At 34.9% G+C, this 23,990-nt stretch overlaps 1 protein-coding gene across 1 annotated transcript; it reads right to left on the bottom strand.

The window, feature by feature from the left end:
* Positions 1-10,103: 10,103 nt before the first annotated feature.
* Positions 10,104-23,489, bottom strand: LOC133781419 (probable receptor-like protein kinase At5g39020). The gene is made up of 4 exons (XM_062220390.1): positions 22,541-23,489; positions 22,377-22,424; positions 22,261-22,290; positions 10,104-11,459 (listed from the first exon to the last, which is right to left on the bottom strand). The coding sequence occupies exons 1-4, from the start codon at positions 23,376-23,378 to the stop codon at positions 10,363-10,365; spliced, it is 2,013 nt and encodes a 670-aa protein (XP_062076374.1). The 5' UTR covers positions 23,379-23,489; the 3' UTR covers positions 10,104-10,362.
* Between the last annotated feature and the right edge of the window lie 501 nt (positions 23,490-23,990).

The following is a 23,990-nucleotide window of genomic DNA, read 5'->3' as shown; positions in this document are numbered from 1 at the left end:
TGGCCTTAAGCTAAATATATGTGCTTTTAAAAGCTCTGTTTTTGTTTTCTGAACGTAACTAAACATTATTTGGATAATCTTTGTGGTATTTGGTTATTGGGCAGATCTCAAAGGTACTTGAAGAGCTTGAGAAAGCAGCAGCTAAAGCTTGATCACTCACACTTGTTTCAAATGTATATTATTTGTTGAGATTTTTCTTTTCTGTTCCTTTTTAAATTGTTCCTTTTCAGTCCATGTACCAGGTCACCTCACCAAACCAGTCTTTGATCAGATTTTGTTACCTTTTTATAATATATGGTGTGCTCTGCTCATCTCATCACCAGCTCAACTATATATATTTAGCTCCCAACTAAATAGGCAAAGAAATTGATATATAACACAATTGAATTAGTTGCTGGAAAAACTAAAAGAAATTCACAAGTAACATTGTGAGAAAAAGAGGTTATATGCGGGTCTCAATCTCAACTCTCAACTACATCTTAATTAAGGGGTCCTTATGCAGCTGAGAACCAAACCTGGGTTAGACTCTATTTTCACAATCCCTCATCTAATCTAGTCAACTTTTCTCATCATTTCGGCTCAAGTACTCAGCTCCAGGGGGACCACAACTAGCCAAGAGAGTAAAAGAGCATCTATTGTCATCAGATTCATAGCCAACAAAACGACTCGACGAAAATACCAAACGAGGGCTGGACCACGTACGGTGCATGGGTTCCCCTCATCCCAGTGTGCCAGCTCTCAATGCAGCCCCACAAGGACGCCGCATATCACTACAACATGGAGGCCCAAGATACATGCCCAATTTAGCTCGACTCTATTGCAATCCAGGAGCAAATGAAAAGCTGGGAGAGGGACTTGGCTCAGCTAGTTGAAGAAGCTCCAGTGCCTGAAAAAGGCACATGCAACAGTCGAGCTGAAGAATAAATAAATAAACAATAGAAATTTCTAAATTTGTTTATTGTTGGAGAATTTTCGACAAAATGAGATCCCAGTAAAAAAATAGTCTTAAAATAAACATAGCAACAATTTTTATTGACCTGCCTGAGATCTCCATCGATTATATGATTCTTACAGGATACACACTTTTAGAATTGGATTGAGTCTCAACTTATTGTATCTGTTTAACAAATTTCATATTTTATATGCATAAAAAAGATAAAGAAAGGAATGGGCAACTAAAGGAAGAATGAGAAGATAATATATGAGTGTTGCTATTTGACATTTTAAAGTGTCTAATACCACATGATATGCTACATTATGGTTGGTTAACGATATTTTATAATAATTTTTATTAAATTTAAATATGTGGGACTCGATATTAAATTGTATCAATAGTTGTATGTCACATTCTTGTGATATATATAATAAAAAAAATACATAGAAAAATGAGAAAACGGGAAACTTGTAATAATAATTTTTTTAAAAAAAAAACCTCACTCAATTTTCTTTCTCCTAGTAATAATTTAAAACATAATCACTCTCAACAAAATTAGTAAATCCAATCACGGACATTGCAGGACATACATAAACAAGAGTGTTTGTTTCAAATCACACCAATACAAACCAAAAAAATATGAATAGAGGAGTACATAACCATTGTAGCCGAGAGGAACTGGATAAAAAGAAGTTTTATATGGAAGATGATGATGAATATTAATCCATGAAAAAACTTGCATGAGAAAAGGTGGTCGTCTATTATTACTAGTTTCTATAGAGCATTTAGACAAGTCAAGGTTGACTTGTTTGACCCAAGAATCTTCCACACCATACTCCTTCATTGCCCAAATCTCAATCAATCCTGGTGTCCCATGAGTCATGGATGCAAGGTTTTCACATAATGTACTTATAACTTGCCTAGATTCAAGACTTGTAACACGATCTTCTTGTTGAGGTGATTTTATGAGCTTGAAAGTCTCCTTGTTTAAATCAAATGCAACTATCCCAAACTTGCATTGCTCCATGTCCGGATCTAGATAAGTCAAGCTCCAATGAATGCAGCCATTCAAGACAATGGAACAATCATAGTTCTTGTAAATTAAAGAAGAGTAAGGAAACAACCTAAGCAATGGAATTGTTTTCTATTTATTATTTCGCAATAAACTAAAGCCGGACCAAAATTAGTGTGAAACAAACCAAAAGGACAAGATTTGAGAACTCGACCTTTAAATATATCTAATGGTTTGGTAACCACCACCACTTTGAAATCATCTGTTAATGAATCGTACCCTATTCCGACTCGGAATCTCTTGTTCTTCCAATAAGAATTCAAAGGAGGAAGAGGAGTGGGGAGTTTCTTCATCTCCTTTCTCATAGGGTTCCATAGGCAAATAGTGATATTATTATTATTCGGATTATATTTATCGATGTTGAATTTAGACAAACAAAATATACCATTATCGTAACCTTCCACAAATAGAGATGATTTACTCCTCCCCTGATCATCATCTACAAGCGGTAGTTTGATCATTTATTAGACAAATGACTAAAAACCAACATATTAATTTTGTTAAATTTAATGACATTTTAAATATATAGCATCTCAGCTCTGGAATCTAGCAACAGCCAGAGAAAGAAAAAAGTAAGAGGATCTTACTACGATGCTAATGTTGAGAGAAAGATCGCAATATTGCGATTCAAGGGGATTACCCATATGAAAGCGGAGTTTGATCCAACGCCTGGATATAATGGTGAGAGAACTAAAATATCAAAAAGTACGTAAGCATTTTTCTTTTCATTTTGCATTAAACTTCTCTAATCTGGATACATCATTAATTTGTTAACACGTCTATTACTATATCCACTGCATGTCACAAATCTCATCATTTCAATATATTATTATTACTATTTGAAATTTAATTACAGTAAGTACTGTATGTATATATTGAATATACTATTAATTTTCTCGGTACACACTCATATACACACAACACAGCATAAATATATATATATATATATATATATATATAAATTTGATAGCACATCTATATATATGTGATTACTTGCATTTTTTCTTAGTGATTAAGAATAGTTAGTAATGTACATATAGACAAGTATATTGTTTTCACTCTATTCTTCATTATTAAATAATTAAAAAAATGATTTAATCTAAATGACTAATCTTCAGGTATTTAAGTGTGAAACACGCATTGTCAACTGACAAAGATGTTGATCTTCTTTCAAGCTAGACAATGGTCTTCGATTGATACGATTACATCAAGCTGGATTATTGTGGGTCTTGAATTGTTGTTTAGACTAACAGTTCAGATTTTCCAGGATTGTACTCTTTTTCCTTTCTAGAGATTTTTCCCAATGGGTTTGCTCTTTCAAGGTTTTAGCCAGACATTGCTATAAGTATATTACAGTGGTTTTGTTTTGGCAAAATTGTGTGTGATCCTATATTTGTGTTGTACTTTAATTTGGCTTTGTATTTTTCTGTATTTAGAATATGCTTTATTTTTCCCCCCCATCTATTGGATGGAATACTTCTCTTTGAACTTGATATTTTTCCTTTCTCTTATTTTTACCCCAAAAAAAAAAAGGGTTGGTTAGTGCTCTTACTAGATAAGCAAAAATATCATAGTTTTACTGTTTCTCTTTTATATTAGTGCACTGTTTCTCTTTTATAGTTGTTTTGAACTCAAATTATTATGACATTTGTAGTTTCAGTAATATATACACACTTTATTCACATGTCAGGTATTGGTTTTGAAAACAACTCCAAAGTACTAGGAATGAAATGAGGGAGAAAATAGCAGAAAAGATGTAAAGAAAGATTGATCTTTGACTTGCTAAGGCAGGAGTTTTGCCCCTCTCAATATCCCATTGTCTAATTATAATACTTATTGTTTCTCAACTCAATGCAAAAACAAAAGACACTTCTACCGATAAAACCAAAGTAACATACACTATTGCCATCCCTCTATTGCCATTAATTTAGATAAAATTTAACTCTTTTGAAAGTGATGAGGCATCAGAGAATAATTAAACTAAAGCAAAATCAGGCTATTGTAAAAGAGGACAACTAAACCTTCTTGTAATCATCAATCCATAAATTAAATGTAAATAGGCGTAAGATGAGTAAACATTGGATGTATATATAGCAAATTCAGGGTATCTTATTTATTATTTTTGTTTTGAGAACTACTTTGTGAGAATATCTCTTTATTGTAAGATAAGAATGAGTGTTGTTATTTTACTTATGGTGTTTTTACTAAATATTGATTAATAAATTAAATTATGTGAAACTAATAATAGAATGTCACTTTCATATGGTGTTGGACACTATTGAAACCAGTTAGCATTTCTCAACGAGAATTCATAAAATCACTAATTCTTATTGGTTTGCTTTCTTTTATGAATTCTGCTAGAACTGAGCCTTTCGCACTATGTCGAGTATCCATCTCCATACACCGTACTTATTTCGAACAAAAGTAGCTGGTGTTGCTGGAGGCGATGCATCAAAGATCAGGTATATATGTAATTTATCATATACATATACATGTATATGTATATTTATATTTATATATATATTTTGATTTAGAGTGAGTAAGTTTTTTGACTGATCAATTGGAATAATATATTCAATGATCATTTATTACTCTATATTTGTATTAAATAATTCTAAGATTAAAAATTAAAATTTATACAAATTAAAATTCTGAATTTATAAGAATTTGCTTACATAAATAAATATATGCTTCTAAAATATCTCATCAATGCAATATTAATTTTCAACAAAATATCTCATCTCAATATTTAGTAATTTGAATTAATAATGTAAATGCTGGTTATTATGTTATTCTCTTGTTGTTTTATTATTGTGTTAGTTTTAATAATTTAGAGCTTATATATATTTATACATATAATTTAGGAAAGATGGTGAGTTGGTTGATGAGATTGTCATTCCTATACAAGTGAAATCGAAATCTACATCTTCAACTAAGGAAAACTTAGTTGGAGCAGACAAAGCCATTGCATATATCAAGAAATTGTTATCGAAAACTACCAAAGGACGAATTTGTGGCATGGGTGGGTCAAAAGTAGCCTATTGATCAGTATATTAGTATAGCCATTCTCTGTAGCTGACTCTGTATTGTTCTCTTTGATTATATATCTTAGCTAGCTCACAAGTAAAGTAACCAAAACTTATTTCATTTGCAACTTTTATGCTCTCTAAATTTTCTCTTTAAATTTTCCCGGATTTTTCTCTATTCAAGTATAGTTAAATGCATAATATGTGAATTAAGGAATTAACTAGTATATTAGAATTTAACTTATTTGACTCAGGACACATAATCCTTCATAGTTTTCGAGTTCAACCTAAACTAGAAAGTACTTTCAAACAGATACAATATTATAACCATCTTTTTCATAGTTTTCTCATTCAAGGGCAAACAAAAGAGGCTTAAATTTTATACACCATAATGATTTTTCATAAAAAGAAAATTCTAGTTCCTCATTTATCATTTATGCTTGTACAATTATCTTCTTTGTTTCTATTAGAATGGTTAAGAAAGTAACTAGGATGAAGTTCCAACTCAAAATCAATTGGTAATGAGTGAAGTAGCTCAAATCTTATAAATGGTATTAAGTTTCCACATACTTTCAATGTGAGATTCCCTAACTATTATTGCTCACTGAACTTGGACGTCTCGATCGCAAATGATTCTTTAGGTCTTTTCGGCTCACTATCCCAGAATCACAAGTGGGTCTTTTGACTCTCATTTTTGGATTTGGATCGATACTTGTTAAAATTTTCTTTGGCTCGGATAACATGTTAGAATGTGGAGTGTGGTTTAGAAAGTAGCTAGGATGATGAGGTGTATGGGAAGAAGCTTGAGATTCCAACTCAAAACCAATTAGTAACAAATGAAGTAATCTGTGCTCTTAAAAGTATTAAGTTTCTACAATGTTGACTGCCTTTTTCGTTATCAACCTAATCTGAACTTTAAAGAAATTAGAAGAAAAGAACACAATGAGTTTTACGTAGTTTAGTCTATAAAAGAGCCCTAGTCCACGAGTCTTTAGTATTTAGTGAGCTTGAAGCTTCAATGGTGGTTCTCAGGTAGCATTTAGAGTGCTCTGAGTTACTAAGTTTTCTCTCCAAAAATCTCAACCTCCTACAAGGAGATACTTCAACCCTATTTATAGGGGCTGGGGTCATTAATGGGAAATTAATACAAACTCTCCAATTATTTGGGGCATTAAATGTTAAATTAATACAAAAGGTTGCACTAAAGAAAGAGCGGGCACAGTTGGATTGCACGAGGCCCATTGCAGAAAATTGCTCACCAACTTTATGGGGAACAGGACTCTGACGGTGTCAGAGATTGGCTGCATGTTTCTCCATGTCATGCGACGTTGTGAGAAATATCGATTGTCGAGTGTACGAACTCTACACCACAACTCAAAGCTCTCCACAACTCAAACAATCTTCTGGTGGCCCATAGCTGCAATGATTGACACCTGGCAGTCCCTCTAGATCCTGAGGAAAAAATTCAAGACCTGGAGGATTGGTAAATGAAGAAGGCGAGAAGGCCACTAGAATGGTCATCGAGGCATGGCCTCATCTAGAATCCACGCCTTGGAACTAGACCACGAGACGTGGTCTCGCTTGGAGATATCCGCGCCTCGAGGACATACCTCGTGGTGTGGCCTTACTTGAGGCATCCATGTTTGGCCAGTCTACAGTAATTCCTCCCCTAATGACTGCCACGTGTCAAGTGGTGAAAACACAGATAAGATACACATTTCGATTTTTGATTCTCTAAAAATCTGACCATATATACACCACTAAAGAAAATAAATATTTTTTGAATGCTTTGCAAGTATGTTCAAAATTTTCTTGTTCCATTAGCCATTTCCATGACATCGATACTCCAAATTAAAGTTTAGGGTATATATATTTCGTGTTAGTTTTTTCTTAGATTTATGATATTTTGAAAATTCATAAACTTTATGTATATGTGTTTTGTATATTGATTATAAAAGATTTGTGATATGTTTATTTATTTGAATTTTCTTTTGTTTGTTGGCATATTTTAGAGAAAAAAAATGTACACGAGCAATATGTGTTGGTAGTGTTTGTGCAACAAAATGTACTTTTGACGATAAAATATTTATGACATTTGTTTTTCAATGTCGTCAAAATTTAGTTAAGATGCTATTTTTTTTTAATGTTGTAAAAGAGTGTCATGAAAAATAATTTATGATATTTTTAATAATAAATGTTATATAAATTTGTATTAATGATACAGTAAAATTTTGTTGAAAATATTCTAATTATAAACCTTTTAATTATTATTGTAATATTTATGATGATATTTTTATTACACACATGTCATTTTTAATTTAAATTTTGTTAATGTGCAAAGTATAGAGTTATCTTAGAATAAATTTGATCTCTTACAAATTAATATTTTAATTTATACATAGTAAATATCAATTAAGGAAACTTACAAATAAAACCATAAATAAATAAAAAATATTAAATCAAAGTGATGCATACATAAAGCTGTAAATATGGGCCGAGCTTTCTAGCACAGCACGAGCCTGGGAGGCACGAGTACGACACGACACGAAAAAATATGGGCTTGGGCCAGGCACGACACGAATTGAAAATTGGCACGGCACGGGCCTGAGCACAGCATAGCACGACAAGCCCGAAGGCACGACACGAAAGCATAAACAAACTAGCCCGAAAGCACGACACGATAAAAAGCCCGATATTTTGACATTAATAATGATAATAAATTTTTATTTGTCAATAAATTAAAATTATTATAAAAGTCTATTATTTTTCTCAATTTTATATTTTTATAATTATATTAATTTATTTTAAGATTTGTGAGTTAAAATTTGTAGTATTTATTATTAGGTATTCGAATTCTAATAATTATCTTTGATATAATTTTGTGCAAAATATTGTTAAAAAGTATATAAAAATATATAAAACTATAATTTTAACAAAGATATGTATTTGGATTGGTGTTGAGCTTATTGGTTGTTAAAGAGGAGGTAGAGGGTTCAATTCTCATTCTCACATTTTTTGCCAATAATAAAATGGGCCTAAAAGTGGGGCCGAATAAGGAAAGTGGGCCGGCCCGACTTGGGCCCGACACAGCACGGCACGACATGGGCCGGGCCCATGGGCCGTGATGGGCTTACTCTTTCAAATATGGCCCGGCCTGGCACGAATTGAAATATTCTAAGTTCTTGAAAATATTTCATAGATTCTAAGTTATCAAATCTAAACTTTGAATCTATCTCCCAAACATAGAATTTTTCTTGAAACTTACATAATAATTCCCGAGCCTAGTTTGTTAATTATTATACTCGAACAATTAACTAGGGAATTTTTATCCTTAATTCTCAATAATCAGATTTTGATCTTAGAATACCTAATCCCAAGCCTTGCAGTAACATCCTAAAGTTTCGGGACCAAATACCACTTTTTGTCCCCTTTGATTACAAATTGGTAACCAATAGTAACCAGTTCAAGACATGCATGCTCATGCACGTGACCACCTGAGTATGGACTCCCTCTCCCACGGCAGCCTCCATGACCAACTCGACTATGCTTGGACCCAAGGTTCCTCACCATGGCCACCACGACTTCATCCCTACACCACCAAGACCACTACCTCGGCCACCTCTGACCGTCACCACCACCACCGGTCTCCACCACCAATCACCGGCAATGCTAATGGACTGCGCATACCCATCACCCACAAGCACTAACAATCCTCGAAACATCTCAAAGTTCAAGATTTATCCTATAAAACTATCCCTAGCACTTTAATGGGTGTCTCTAGCCCCAATAAACTGATTAGAACCATGTACAACAGCTCAAAAATTCATATCCACGATAAGGAAGCGAAAAAGAACAATCGGAAACATAAAACTACGAAGGAAATCTTTGAATATATACCTCTTATTGTGGTCGGTTCTTGTTGTTTTCTTTCTTCTCCTCAACTTAGTCCAAAACACTATGAACACAACAAAACCATTCGACATGAATTTGGTACTCAGAATCTAAGAGAAAAATCAACGCAAAGTAGGTTCGGACTTACGTTATTTTTGTATAGGCTATTCTTGCACCGAACTCTCAAAACACTCCCTTCTTTCTCTTGCTTTCTTCTACAATCAAAACAGAGGTTCTAAGGACATGTCTAAGGTCCGTAATCCAAAGAAAAACCAAAGAAATGACTCACCTTACCTTCTTCTTCTTGGACCCGAAGTGGTCGTACACTACAAGAACACAATGTGTTCTCTTCCTCTAACCTCTCTCAGTTTTCTCTCACGTTCAAAGATGGCTGAAACAAATGAGGAAAAACAACTGTTCTAATTCCCTCCCTGGTAACCTCAGACAACTTAAAGAGAAAAGTATAGCTTTATTGATCTGTATATCAAGTTCAAAAAATGAATGAAAAACTAGTACATTACAGAGTTACATTGCCTTATTAATACATATAGGCTATGAACCGAACATAACAGTCATGGCTTACTGGACAAAGGAATGACCAATAGAATAATAAACATGATACACGTGGATATGTATTAGTAGGCATCTATGATATCTACAACAATACCAAGAGCGCCAAGGAGAATTGGGAGACCTTGGAAAAGAAATATAAAGCGGAAGAGGAAGGTACAAAGAAATTCATTATTACTCAATAGAGTATATGAAATTTAAGTTTCTTGATGATAAGCTCATTCTCCCTCAAATTCATGAACTACAAATTATTGTGAATGCATTGAAAGAAAAGAAGCGAGGTTGGAGTATGTGAAGTCTCAAGATCAAGGACAAACATCTTTATCAAGCCACTCTAGAGAGAAACTTTACTCATAGTATGGGTGTAAAACATAGCAAGATATTATATATATGGAATCATTAAAAATATAGATTATTGTAGTGATCCCAACATACATATGTCGTGTATAATGTGATCATCATACACGATACCTAGAAAGAATATCTGAGAGATCCTCATCAGAGAAAGCGTATTGAAATACCTTATTTTTGTCAAGATAATATAAACCTTCATAGTTCAAAAATATATAAGCTAAATTACTAGCAGAACTTTAAAATAGAATCAATATACTTCAGAGTAATTATTTCTTTGACACAATGCATTTTAGCTTTAGAGTAATGCCAATACATATTTAATACTTGGATACAATATAATACAAGATGCATGGACAAGTATGCAATGCATAAAAACATAAAAAGTCAAAAAATTGTTCCAAATGGTGAAAAATAAAATGTAGACTACTTAAACACAATAACTGAATTGCCATTGATGAATTTTAAAAAGAATTTTCAGGAAATGATAACGAGCATGTTATATAACCTGTATTTGATCATGTATCTTCAGTGGTAGCCTCGGCGTTATTATAAGATTCTTGTGGATACAAGCAAGGCTTTGGAGGCATTTCTAAACATTCAACATCACCCTCTAACATCTCTATGACTTTGCTCATGGAAGGGCGATCACAAGGCTTCAATTGTATACACCATAATGCAACCACAATCATCTTTTTTGTTATTTCTTCTTCATGTTCCTCATTTGTAATGTCTTCTTGTTCTATCATCCGTTCTTTCTTGACATGGTCATACACCCATAAAGGAAAATAGATTTGGCTTGAATGCTCTGCTTGTGTGTTCAAGTTTTTCCTTCTACTAGCCATTTCTATCAACAACATTCCAAAACTATATACATCTGCTTTGTGGGAGACTCCTCCAATGTTTTTGTAAAATAATTCTGGAGCTATGTATCCAGTGGTTCCTCTAACTGCAGTTAAAGACACAATGCTATTCTCCAAAGGGCATAATCTTGCTAGACCAAAGTCTGAAATCTTGGGAATAAAATTTTCATCCAAAAGAATGTTGTGAGGTTTAATATCAAAATGCAAAATTTGCATATCACATCCTTGGTGAAGATACTCAATACCGCGAGCAATTCCAAGTGAGATATCAAATATTTTTCCGTCGCATAAGGAATTATTTATTTCTTGGTCTATCAAAAAAATATGGTTATTCAAAGATCCATTGGGCATGTATTCATATACAAGAGCACGCTTTGAACCTTCCACACAAAAACCTACTAGTCGCACAACATTGACATGGTGAATCCTTCCAATAGTAGAAACTTCATTAATAAAGTCTTGCCAACTACTATTTTTGGATTTTCCCAACATCTTTATTGCCACAAAATGACCACTACAAAGCGTTCCTTTATATACAGAGCCAAATCCTCCTTCACCTAATTTAATTTTAAAGTCTTTAGACATCTTCTTAATATCTGAATATGCATATCTAATTGGTATGAGATTGTTTTGACTTTGTAGAAACTTTTCAATGCCATCGTACGCTGACAAATGTCGTCTACGCCACTTATAAATGACAAGACCAATCATAAATGAAATTCCAATTGTTGTTCTTGGTGCTAGAATCTCAACTGCAAGGATTATCAGAATAATAGTATATAAAAATGTCACTCTTATATATAATAGTATATATGATTACATAAAATTTACTTATGTTCGTCCAAACTTATACACAACATATTAACCTCATATACATATATTCATATTTGATTAGTGGGGCTAGTATTCCTTTTGGGACTAATCCCATTCATATATATTTTTATGTATGAAAACTAATAATTTGAATACGAAAATAAAGAGAAATATTTCAATAATAAGACAGTATGTTTTGAACGTGATAAGAAAAAATTACATGGGCCACCATATATAGAGGCGTATTGGAAATTAGTATGATACTGTAAGTATAGCACACTAATTTTCACTTAGTTCACTAAAAACTACGTTATTAATTTAGAATATAACATGACTAAACTCATTTAGACTTGTAAGACTATCTCTATAGATAGAACCAAAAAGGACAAAAGAAAATGTCAGAAGCGAAAGCAATCTTCATCTATCCTAAAAGTTCGAAGAGGGCATCTAATAGAAAGGAAAAGAAGAACGACTCCTAGAATAAGAATACCAAGGGAAAGTGTTGTTAATGTGGAACTAAATATAAACAAAATGTATTATACATTATATTATTAAAAAAAAATAACAGTTTTATAAATGTAATTATTTTCTAAATAAAACTAAATATATGTAATTATTAATTAAATTATATTTATCGTACAATGATTTAAAACAAGAGATAGTGAAATTAGTAAGGGAGATAAAAAAAAAACCACTTTTTATGAAATATTCAAGTTTTGAAGTTTATACTTTTTTTTCTTCTTCCAAAGTATGAAGTTTATAACAATGGATAAATCTGTTGTGTAAATTAAAGACAAATGTCTTAGGTGCATGTAGGATACTATATAACAGAATATACCAATCTTATGATTGAATCTTGTCATATATAGGTTTGTGTGTGATTGGATAACTATAACTTGGGACAAGATCCACTCAAAAAAAAAAAAAAAACAATTTTAGTCACAACAAAATTTGTTGGAAAAAATTAAGTGAATGAGAAATTGATGCCTTTAATGATTCAGCAAATCACTTTGGTTAAAGATGAGAATATCATAATATTGTGTGATTTATTCTGATTGATTTTAGCAAATCACTTTGGTCAAAATTGAAAGATCAGAATATTGTGTGATTAATTCTGATTGATTTTCAGAAAATTACTTTGGGTAACTACTGATATTACCAGAATACGTGATTAATTCTGATTTATTTTCATAAATTAAGATTCCAGATTTGTTGGATATTTTGACATTAATGCACTTCATTCACACACATTATCAACTCTCCATGAAGCTTATAAAATGATGTTTTTCCTCTCATTCTGAGACACACAGATACAAAGTATCACACACTTAGTATCTTTCTCTCTTCTGTCTCTATAGTATTTTCTGGTGATAGAAGGAATGTTTGTTTCGAGTTTGCCTAAGCAGACGCAGTGGTGCCTTCGCTCTGCTTGATAGCTGTTGTATCCTAGGAAGTGGTTGCTCACGAATCCTTTAGCACCGTTCAGGTAGAGGGGGCAAATCTACTTTAAGGAAAGCATGTTTTGCGTTTCTCGGCTTTGGTTTATTCTTTATATTGTATTTTTGTATTTCCATTCTTCAATTAAATATATTAATATATATGTTTCGTTCTTCTCTACTATATTATTTCTAACAATCTTAATGCACATTTCGACTCCTTTAGAGAAGACAAATAGGTTGAAGGGCGGAAACCAGTTTGGGTTTTCTTTGTTTTATATTTAATTGGTGCCAGTAACTTTATACTTATATATGCACTTATCCAATTCTTTTTATTTTTCGGTACCTATTTTTTTTTTCATATTCTACTCAATATATATATATGTGCATGAAAATTATATAGATTCATATATATGGCATTGTGCATAAAATTTTCTTTGTAGGTTTCGTTTATCTTATTTGTCCCATGTTATATTTTATGTCTATATATATGTTTCATATATAATTGTCTTATATTAAATTTTATGTTCTATATATATGTTTCATATATAATTGTATCATAATTAAGAGATATTCATATATAATTATTTCTATATCTGTTAATTTCCTTCTGTTTCATATTCATGTATTGAAATTATTTAGATGAAGAAAAAATTGCTTAATATATTTCAATTGGTGGAAAGTCATATTTCGTCTATAGTATATGTATGTTTTTTTTTTCTTTTATTATATTTTATCTATATACTAACATTAAGGGAGTAGTGTTACATTTTTTTTCTTCTCTGTTTCTTTCTAAGATGAGTTTTGCATATTTAAATTATTTATAAAGTTAAAATCACTTTTTAAATATATATATACATAGAAAATTATAAATGTGATTAAATGTCTCATTATTAATGTTGTCTTTAGTACCTATCACATGTGTATACTCACCATTCAAGTATGATGTAATTGCTAGCTTTCAATTTTTTATCTTAAAACGTAATTGCTAAAAGTGCAATTTTTTTTATTTCACCATTCAGATATGGCTGAAAACATAGATGTTATTCCTACTTGTTGACGCCGTTTTTCGTTAACTTAAAAAGAAGAGCAATTAAACAGATATTATACCAGAGAAAATGAAATAGGAGATGAAAACATGATTTTTTTTACGTGGTTCAGCAGTTTAAATCTGCCTAGTCGACGAATCTATGTTATTAGAACTTGGAAGTTCTTATGGAAACTTTCAAAGAATAGTTTCCCAGCGTTTCTCCTCAAATCTCAGAAATTTCGTTCCTTACAAATGGAGTGTTCTTCTCTATTTATAGAGAAGGTTTCTGAATTCGTTCCCACATATCTCGGGAAGATATTCTGTAAATCAAATGATATAATGTCTTTTAATGCATTATTTTCTACGTGCATGATAATATCCCCTAGAATGTGGGATTGGATAATTTATTACATTATATCCCTTAAATATAGGGATTTTATAACAATAAATACATCCATACGTACCCGACTGACTTTGATTTGGGCTTATTACGCCTCCGAGATTATTTGTCAATCACGAACTTGTTATTCTTGCTTTGTCTTTGCTCCCAACAAGTCATTGATGGAGTCATCATAATCGAGCTTATGTTTCTCAAGCTCAGATCATTATCACTGAGAACTAGAGATACACCAAAAATATATACAAGTGTTGAACCCTTTGCTGTTTCAAGCTTACCTTGACAGCTGGAAGCATCTTCGAAGCTATGTACTTTTCGAGCACACGAGATCGTCGTTTATAGCGAGACCGTCTGACGGGAGGATCATATGATGACTGTGCACATTTCGAGCCTACACCTAACAAGGCTAGATTTTGGGATCACTATTCCCCATGCTCGAAATCTGAGTGTAACATTTTGCCCCCTCAAAAGTATCAGTTCGAATCCTATGAGAAGGAAACTTTTGAACTGCGCTCCTTGGACACTTTATCGTCTAATGGACACGTTTCAGCTAAGGGTTGCTCAATAAGAGTACTCAAATTCTTTTGGTATTGTGCCCACATTTGTTCGCCTGCCAACTTTATGCCGCCATCATCACGTTTGTACCCGTCGGTCAGATCAGATACCAAATCTGGCCAATGGCTCAGATTAGCCCGACCTTTGACCTCCTTTTGCGTTTTGCATATATATATATATAAATAGATATATATAGCTTCATCTTCTCTCCTTCTTCACTTTCATTTTCAAACTTTCAGAAAGAAGAAAGAAAAACCAGAACGCAAACATTGTCTTGTCCTCGTATGTTTTCCAAACCGAGAAAACAAAATAACCTTGGATTGCTCAACTCCATGAGATCGTTCTTGCAACCACTCCTCCGGTCATCAATCTCTCTGTATCCGTAAGCTACCGTGTGTAAGTTTCTGTTTTTGATCTCGTTTGTTTATACATATTCTGCTTTTACATTTCTGTGTTCTTGTTGCAACGTAAGCATATTTATTAGTTTTTTCACTAGTTTTATAAGAAATTTCATAGCAATTAGTAATCCCAATCACATTTGTTTAGCTGATATTGTGTAAACTCTAGGTTCAAAAAATTTCTGATATCATGGGTTTCAAACCCAGATTTAGGATAGAGGATGCAAATGTAGACATTTTTTATATATAGTTTTTAGACCACGGGTGACGTACCGTGTAGACCACGAAATAAGGTACTGAATTAGGGTTTTAAATTGCATGTTTCCCAAAATTAGCACATTTTTGAGTAACCGCCAACTTTTTCCCTAAAAATCCGGGATTCTTTAAAACAAATCCACTTTCCCTTTTCGCGTTAAATACATGCTCGAAGCCTGAATCCTCCAATGGCTCGAGGCTCCTTCAAATCTTTCAATTGAGCTTATTCTATGACTTTGAGCTTTCGAGCTCGAATCACTTAGAATTTTATTCTCTGTTCCTTGTGTGCTTGGCCCTCACCCTTTTCTTTCTTGTTAGATGTCGCAGAATCTTGAAAGGCAATGGGGGTCAGTGCTCGCAATTCCCTATTCTCGAGCTCACTTCTGGCGTCAAATCGATGAGGTCTAGGAAAGGAAAAGGAAAAAACTTCGGGTCGCCATCTATCAAGACCCAGACCCCGAGCTTAGAATGGTCCCTCTTTACCCCAAGCTCAAAGTAACTGTCGCCTTCAATCCAGGAGACCTCATTTTCTCAATGATGGAGACATTAAATCGCCCATCCACCTCACAACTAGCTGCCGTTCCTACCTCGAGAGAGGAGTTTTTGAGGCCGAGCATTATTGGAGCTCGGTTTCTTCATTAGGACAAATCTCTAACATCCTGGCTTGTCACAGCCTAGGATTGTCAGGCTCGTTGAGGTGCCGAGCTTTTACCTCCAACGAACGAAGCTGCTATGCCCCGGGAGATGGCCATCCCGACAAAAAACTGAGGCTCGCGGCCTGGAGTTGCGAGCATATGAAGGCAGGGGCTCTTTTACCCTTGAAGTCCTTTTTTAAGGACTTCTAGATTTTTTCGGGCTCCCGCCTTTTCAACTCCAGACCAATTCATCCAGGGTCTTGTCAGCCCTGAGGTCGATGTACCACGAACTAAATTGGCAAGGACCTTCACCAAGGGAGATCATGTGTCTGTTTTGCTTGAAAAGCAACCCCTCCCGAGCTAGGGGAGGAGACGACTTCTATTGCTTGTTGAGCTATCCCAAGGAGAAGAAGATCTTCGAGGGTATGCCCAACAATCCTCCCAACTTCAAGTCGGCCTTCTTTTGGACAAATGGCCTGGCTGCTTCAAAGTTTTATTCATTAAGACGAATTCGTAAGTATACGACCCATTTCCTTTCATGCCTGTCTAACGTTTAGACACGAAATAATTATAATGTGTCTGACTCTTTAGCCAATTATCATCGTCCTACCCCTACAGATGCAATGAGGGAGCACAAAAAAATTCTGCTTCAGCTGCCATATGGTAGGCACTCCCTATCTTATCTTCTCCGTGAAGATAAGATTTGAGCCTGCGGTCTTCTAAAGCAGGACCAGTCAACAGACGACACCGCCTATCGGAAGTACACCATGTGGGAGCATGTGCCCCTCCTTACTGATAAGCTTCCTCTAAGGCAGAGGTCAAAAAGCTCAAAAGCACAATCCTCAGCTCGCCATCTCATTAGTCCGGGCTCCGGGAATGACACCAACAATGAGGCCTCGAGCTCGAGTGACAGAGGTAAAGTCATTCTCAGCTCGGCCATGTGGTCCCCTTCCCAGTTTCAACATAGATCCGGTGTCTTTGGTATGTTTCCCCAACATATCTAAGCCCGAAAGGCATGACATTGTAACAGTACAACCCTTTATCTATTACAAAGCTCATATGCTCTTGGTCCGGTGCATGCATGGCGATCTGGTTATATCCATAATAAGCATTCATGAATGACATAAGACCGTGCCCAGCTGTGGCTTCTACGAGCTGATCGATCCGAGGTAGGGGAAAGCATAGGTTTGTTGAGATACAAGGGTCGGATATGTGTTCTGTAAGACAATGCGTTGAGGCGAGAGATTCTGGATGAATCTCATACTACTCCTTACTCTTTGCATCCAGGCACCATGAAGATGTATCAAGATGTGAGATTGATGTATTGGTGGCCTGGGATGAAGAGGGATATAGTGGAATATGTGGCAAAGTGCTTGGCATGTCAACAGGTCAAGGCTGGGCATCAGAGGCCGGCCGGGTTATTGCAGCCTCTGGATATCCCAGAGTGGAAATGGGAGGACATCACGATGGATTTTGTGGCGGGACTACCCAGGACTGTTGGTCAACATGATTCTATTTGGGTTATAGTGGATCGCGATACCAAGACAGCTCACTTATTGCCAGTGAGGACTACATATATAGTTGACCAGTATGCAGATCTCTATGTGAGAAAGATCGTGCGCCTTCATGGAGCGCAGAGTTCGATCGTGTCAAATCGAGACCCTAATTTTACTTCCAAGTTTTGGAGAACTTAACAGAAGGCCATGGGAACACAGATGAAGTTCAGTACTGCTTATCATCCTCAGACAGATGGACAATCTGATAGGACGATCCATATATTAGAAGACATGTTGCGAGCATGTGTGCTGGACTTTGGTGGATCCTGGAGCAAGTATCTACCTTTGATAGAGTTTTCCTATAATAACAGTTATCAGTCTACCATTGGGGTTGCACCTTATGAGATGTTGTGTGGTAGGAAGTGCAGATCTCTTATTCATTGGGATGAGACAGATGAAAGGAGATACTTGGGTCCTGAGGCAGTTCACAGGACCAGTGAGGCCATTGAGAATATTAGAGCTCGGATGCTCGCTTCTCAAAGCAGACAGAAAAGTTATGCAGATCCCAAGCGCAGGAACGTAGATTTCCAAGTGGGAGACTACGCCTTCCTTAGAGTCTCGCCATGGAAAGGGGTGAGAAGGTTTGGGAAAAAGGGCAAGATGAGCCCTAGATTTGTAGGTCCATTTGAGATCCTAAAGAGGATTGGGCAGGTGGCTTACAGGTTGGCCTTACCTCTGGCATTGTCGGTCGTGCATAACGTGTTTCACGTTTCAACTCTTTGAAGGTATGTATCTGATGTGACTCATGTTTTTAGCTATGAAGATTTGGAGCTTGAGGCAAATCTCTCCTATGAGGAGCAACTAGTCCAGATACTTGATAGAAAGGACAAGGTCCTCAGGAATAAGACGATACCTTTGGCTAAGGTATTATGGAGGAACAAGAAGGTTGAGGAAACGACCTGGGAGCTGGAATCAGATATGCAGAATCAGTATCCCAAGTTGTTCAGGTAAATTTCGAGGATGAAATTTTTGTAAGGAGGGGATAGTTTTAATGCCCCAAAATCCCTAATGCAGTGTAATTGTTGGATTAGTAGGTCGGGAGGGCCGTAATTGATTTATTATGTCATTAAATTATTATATGCATGTTTATGTTAATTATATTATAATATGATGTTAAATGCATGCATGTGAGTCCACATTTCATTGCACGGGCATTTTGGTAATTTAGCCCGTTGAGGGCGTAATTTTATATTTGTATGCATGTCGGTGACCTATTGTCGAGGCCACATTATAATGTGGATTTGTTCGAGCCATTCGGGATGAGACGATCTTTGAGTGCAAATTAGCGGTTTAGTCATAACGGGATTAAGTTTGGGGCTCGGGGTGAGTCTCGGGGTAATTTGGTGATTAGAACATTGCCGAGAATTAAAGGGTAATAGGATATAAATTATTGGTATTTGAGAATATTAAGAATAACGGGAATTGGAGGGTATTAATTATGATTAACGAAATAGGTGGGAAATGACGGTTTTACCCTTGGGAGCCTTTAGAAAACCTTAAATGACCTAGGGGCAAAAAGGCCTTTAGACCTTATGATATGTTTTAAGCCATTGACGGCTGTGGAAAGTTATATAAAAAAAAGCATAAAACATTCCTCCCGTACCTCCTTTCTCTCATTTTCTTTTGGATTTTTGGAGCTTTTCTTGAGGATTTAAGTTAGGGAAGTGGATCTTGAGGGCTTGGTATTGTGTTCCACCTTTAAAGAGGGTCCTAATCTGAGCTTGAGGTAAGTTTCTATCAATTAAAACTCTAGTTTTGCTCTATTTTTTATTTAGATTTCAACTTGGTTTTCTAGGTTGGTTGATGGGAATTGATGGGAGTTTTTGGCTAGGGTTCCTTGGGTTATGATTCCTAGGACATGTGTAGATAGTTTTTGGGTTCAATTGGGACTTAAAATGAGGTTTGGAAGTGTTTGGTTCAGGTTGGAAATGGTGGAGTTGAAGGGAAAAGTTTCAGGGGCATTTTTGGCTGTGTGTAGCGCTACAGCGCCAACAAGTGGGCACTACAGCGCTACTCAAGGAGGAGTTTTTGCTGACTTAGGGGTTGGGGCGCTAGGGGGATAGCGCTACCCTGCTTCTTTAGATTTTGGTTTTGGGCATTTTTAAGGGTTTTTAGCTTGAAGTTTCAATCCATAAGGCTCGGGATCGAATCTACGCACCGTTTGGGTACAATTCGGGGTCCCGAGAGTGAGGTTTAGGTCAAGACCCTTTCATTGCTGATTTTCTTTAGTTGAGGTTATAATTGGTTATGGCTAGGTAACCTCTAAGGAATCTAAAGGTCAATCATTCTCAAGGGTTGTTCTGTTACTACTTCTTGCTCGAACTAAAGCTAAGAAAACTACACCCCATATGTGACATGAATGGTTATTATTTAGGCATGTTGAGTGTTTAAATGTGGACAGTGATTGCATATCAAATGCTTAGCAAATCTTGCTTACTTGTGAATGGCACTGACTTACTAGTTAGAATCGACAATGGTGTCAGATCCGTCTGTGAAGCTGTGACTTACTAGTCAAGTTTGACAGCGGTACTGAGCAATGGTCGTATGTTACTAACCTATGAGTCAGGAGCGGCATAAGTGTCATGAACGCAGAGCCGATAAATATTAGATCTAATTGACATCAGCATTGAATGACTCATCATGAGTATTAATGCCGGATCGACCCCAAGTTCGATGAAAACTAAAAGCGCTTGCCTAGTTCTATGACTAGTCACTCAGAGCCAGGGCCAGAAGGCCCAGGTGACCGTATTGTCACATGGCTAAGGCTACGTAACCTACACTAGTGACTCCATGGTCACTCATTTTTTTTATATTGGTGACTCGCTCATCAGTCACTTATCCTGTTTAAGCTAATGATTCAATCACTCACTTGTAAAGGGTGCGGAACCCACGTTAGTGACTTACACATTTTTCACTCATATGTTTGGGGCTATAAGTCTTGGATGATTATTATGATCATCATTTGATATTCATGCAGTGTTGAGATTTCTTGCTGGGCTTTGGCTCATGGGTGTTATGTGGTACAGGTAAAGGGAAAGAAAATCCCACCCAGCCTTGAGTGGAGAGCTTAGGTGGCGATGTGTACATATGCGGCCGCTTGACTATCACGAGCAAGGAGTTTCTTAACCCTAATTTTGCCGCTAAGGTCAGGGAGTTGTAAATTTTACACTGTAATGACCATTTTGGATTGTAAATAACTTGTAAACGTTTTTATGGGCCCATGAACAGTTTTATGTTTTAAATAAAATATATCATTTTCTTTTTATTGGTTTTTCACCTTAACCTACTAATAACACCTAGATGCACGTTTATAACCAAAGAACTCGATTAGCGAGTTAAGCACAGTTCAATGTTCACAGTAACGGTCTTGGAGTAACCAGGGCGTTACAATTTTCTTGTGATAAAGGAAGGTTTGTTTGGATTTCGCCTAAGCAGACGCAGTGGTGCTTTCGTTCTGCTTGATAGTTGTGGTATCCTGGGAAGTGGTTGCTCACGAATCCTCTAGCACCGTTCAGGTAGAGGGGCAAATCTGCTTTAAGAAAAGCGCGTTTTGCGTGCCTCGGCTTTGGTTTATTCTTTATATTGTATTTTTGTATTTCCATTCTTCAATTAAATATATTAATATATATGTTTCTTTCTTTCCACTATATTATTTCTAACAAAATTTATGACTAATACTAAAAAAAAATATTTAAAAATATTATCTTAATTATGTCAGCTCTAAAAAGTCCGTAGTTAAAAATATTAGTCACAAAAATTATAATTTGTTGTGACTAAACGTGTCACAACAAACTTTATTACTACAAGCAATAGGATGTAACTAAGAATATATTAGTGATAATTTGTAACAAAATACGATTTTTTAGCCACAAATAATTTTTTGTTTTCACTAAAAGTGGCACTTAGTCACAAAAAAAACTCTATGCTGTGACTAAAATGTTGTCACTAAAAAATTAAAAGAATTAAATAAGTGAAAGAAAGGGTTCTTATAGGATTGAGATAGTTGTTTGAAGGATAGCTTAATGGTCAAACTTGTAATATACTCCCACAAAATCTAAGAACAGAGTTCCTTTCAAATTCACATCACAATAGTTAATTATTAAATAACTAATGACTTGAGTTTTGTTATTTGGCATGTGTCCAATAATGCTACAAAAGATAATTGGTACAATTTAAGATCAAGTTCCACTTACTCAAATTTGAAATAGAATATGTGGTACATGATATTATATTACACCAATTGCAATTTACCACAACTTGCGGTGATGGACCATAGCAATATTCCAATTAATTATGTCATTCTTTTCTACTTTAACTATTACTCATATATCAATTAATTATATCAAGCGCCCACAACAACATATAAAGCACATATAATACTTTTTGAATACGTACTGGTGTAGAATTTTACGCAAAAAAATATATAAAATAACTAATTAAATAAATTATAAATTAAAAAATAGTTAAAGATCTCTTACCAATCTGCTTCAATCTTTCAATTATAAAGGCTGCAAGAAAAACAAGAGAACAAAAGGTGATTAAAAGGGGAAAATCGTCGGTGATTAAAACGATATTTGTAAGGTAGAACTCTCACCAGGAATAATATTATAGAGCAGAAAATCTTTGATTATATCCCACAGCCCTGCGTCATCCAATATAGAAATACACATGTAAATTTCTAATAACATTAATTAACTAATCCCAAAGCAGTTTATGTGGTATATAAATATTAGTATATAGAGATGAATTAGTCCTTACTGCACAACATTAAAAATCGAGTCCCTCCTATTGAGAAGCAGGACATTTCATCGATGTTGCGAAATGGCCTTACGGTTTCTTTTTGAGAAGCTGCATTGATCGCCATCTTTGGCAGATACGACAACTCAAAGCCATTGGTAAACTCATCGTGGATGTTTCGGTAGGACATCTTCTTCCTCTTCTCATCGCCATCTTTGGCAGATACGACAGCCGAGCGGACTATTTGGCAGGAGTCGGCGAGATCAGAATACTTGAAGCCAGAAGCATACACCACATATACGAACCGACCTTTGGGATTTTGCTTGGAGAAAGTAGAGCTATTTATGCAAGGAGCTGTGTCTATGTACAGAGAATTATTGTACACCTTGTTTTCACAACTCAAGTATAATACAAACTCTGAAAGTTGATATCTTCTAAACTTGTCACCGTTTCTAACCCTGGTTTCTAGTTCAAAATCATAATAACGGAAGCTCTCTGTCAGTTGCATAGGGATGGATGAGCAATCACCCTTGCGGAGATTAGGGTCCACAAGTCTAATTGTGAAGTTCTTTGAATTGATCGCCCGAACTAAGCCATATCCGTAGTGGGTAAACAACTTGTTGTTCTCGCAAGAAAGATCAATGAAATCCTCGTAGCACGCCCAGCTTGGTGCGCAGCGGGAGCTGGATGGATCTGTTTCTAGTCGGAAAGGGAAGACTATATTGTGGACATCTCCACAAGAAGAAGAAGAACAATTAGCAGTAGTCATAGTAGTAGTATTATAATTACTACTATGAGTACTGCTGATCTCATGGAGTATAGTTATGATCGTGATCAGAATAAGATGAAGGGCTTCCATTTCGCAATTATATATGTTTGTGTACCATTATTCTAAAGCAATATTTATACTAGTAGTCAAGTCAACTGCTATACAATTGGAGAAAACGGATTGATATATATAGAAAATTACATCTTTTTAAAATCTTTCTTCTTATAACGCTCCAATGATTAAATACATAATGATTTAAATTAAAAGCAACTTTATTTAATTTATGGACTTTATTCAAGTGTCAAGCTGTAAAATTTCTTTACTTTTACAATTGAAGAAAGAAAATATATGAAAATTATTTAGTGTCACCATCATTTATTAAAAAGGGTGTAGAAAAGTATTCGTATGATCAATAATTGTTAAGAAATTTCATAAAGAAAAAGACAAGAGAAAAGTATTCATATGAATAATTGTTATGATATTACATAAAGAAAAAGACAGACGAGAAGAAAAGTATTCGTATAAATAATTATGAATAAATTTCATAATGAAAAAGACAGAAGAAAAGTATTCGTATGAGCAATTGTTAAGAAATTTCATAAAGAAATAGACAGATATACGTGTGAAACTTAAACTTCCTTTAATTATTATTTTTGTGTTAAAAAATTAAAACTTTGTTTATACTTTTATTATATGGAGAGA

Source organism: Humulus lupulus, chromosome 6 (genome assembly GCF_963169125.1).
Source record: "Humulus lupulus chromosome 6, drHumLupu1.1, whole genome shotgun sequence".
Taxonomy (NCBI): Eukaryota; Viridiplantae; Streptophyta; class Magnoliopsida; order Rosales; family Cannabaceae; genus Humulus; species Humulus lupulus.
Note: the sequence above shows the minus strand (reverse complement) of the source record. Positions and strands in the feature narration are given on the sequence as shown.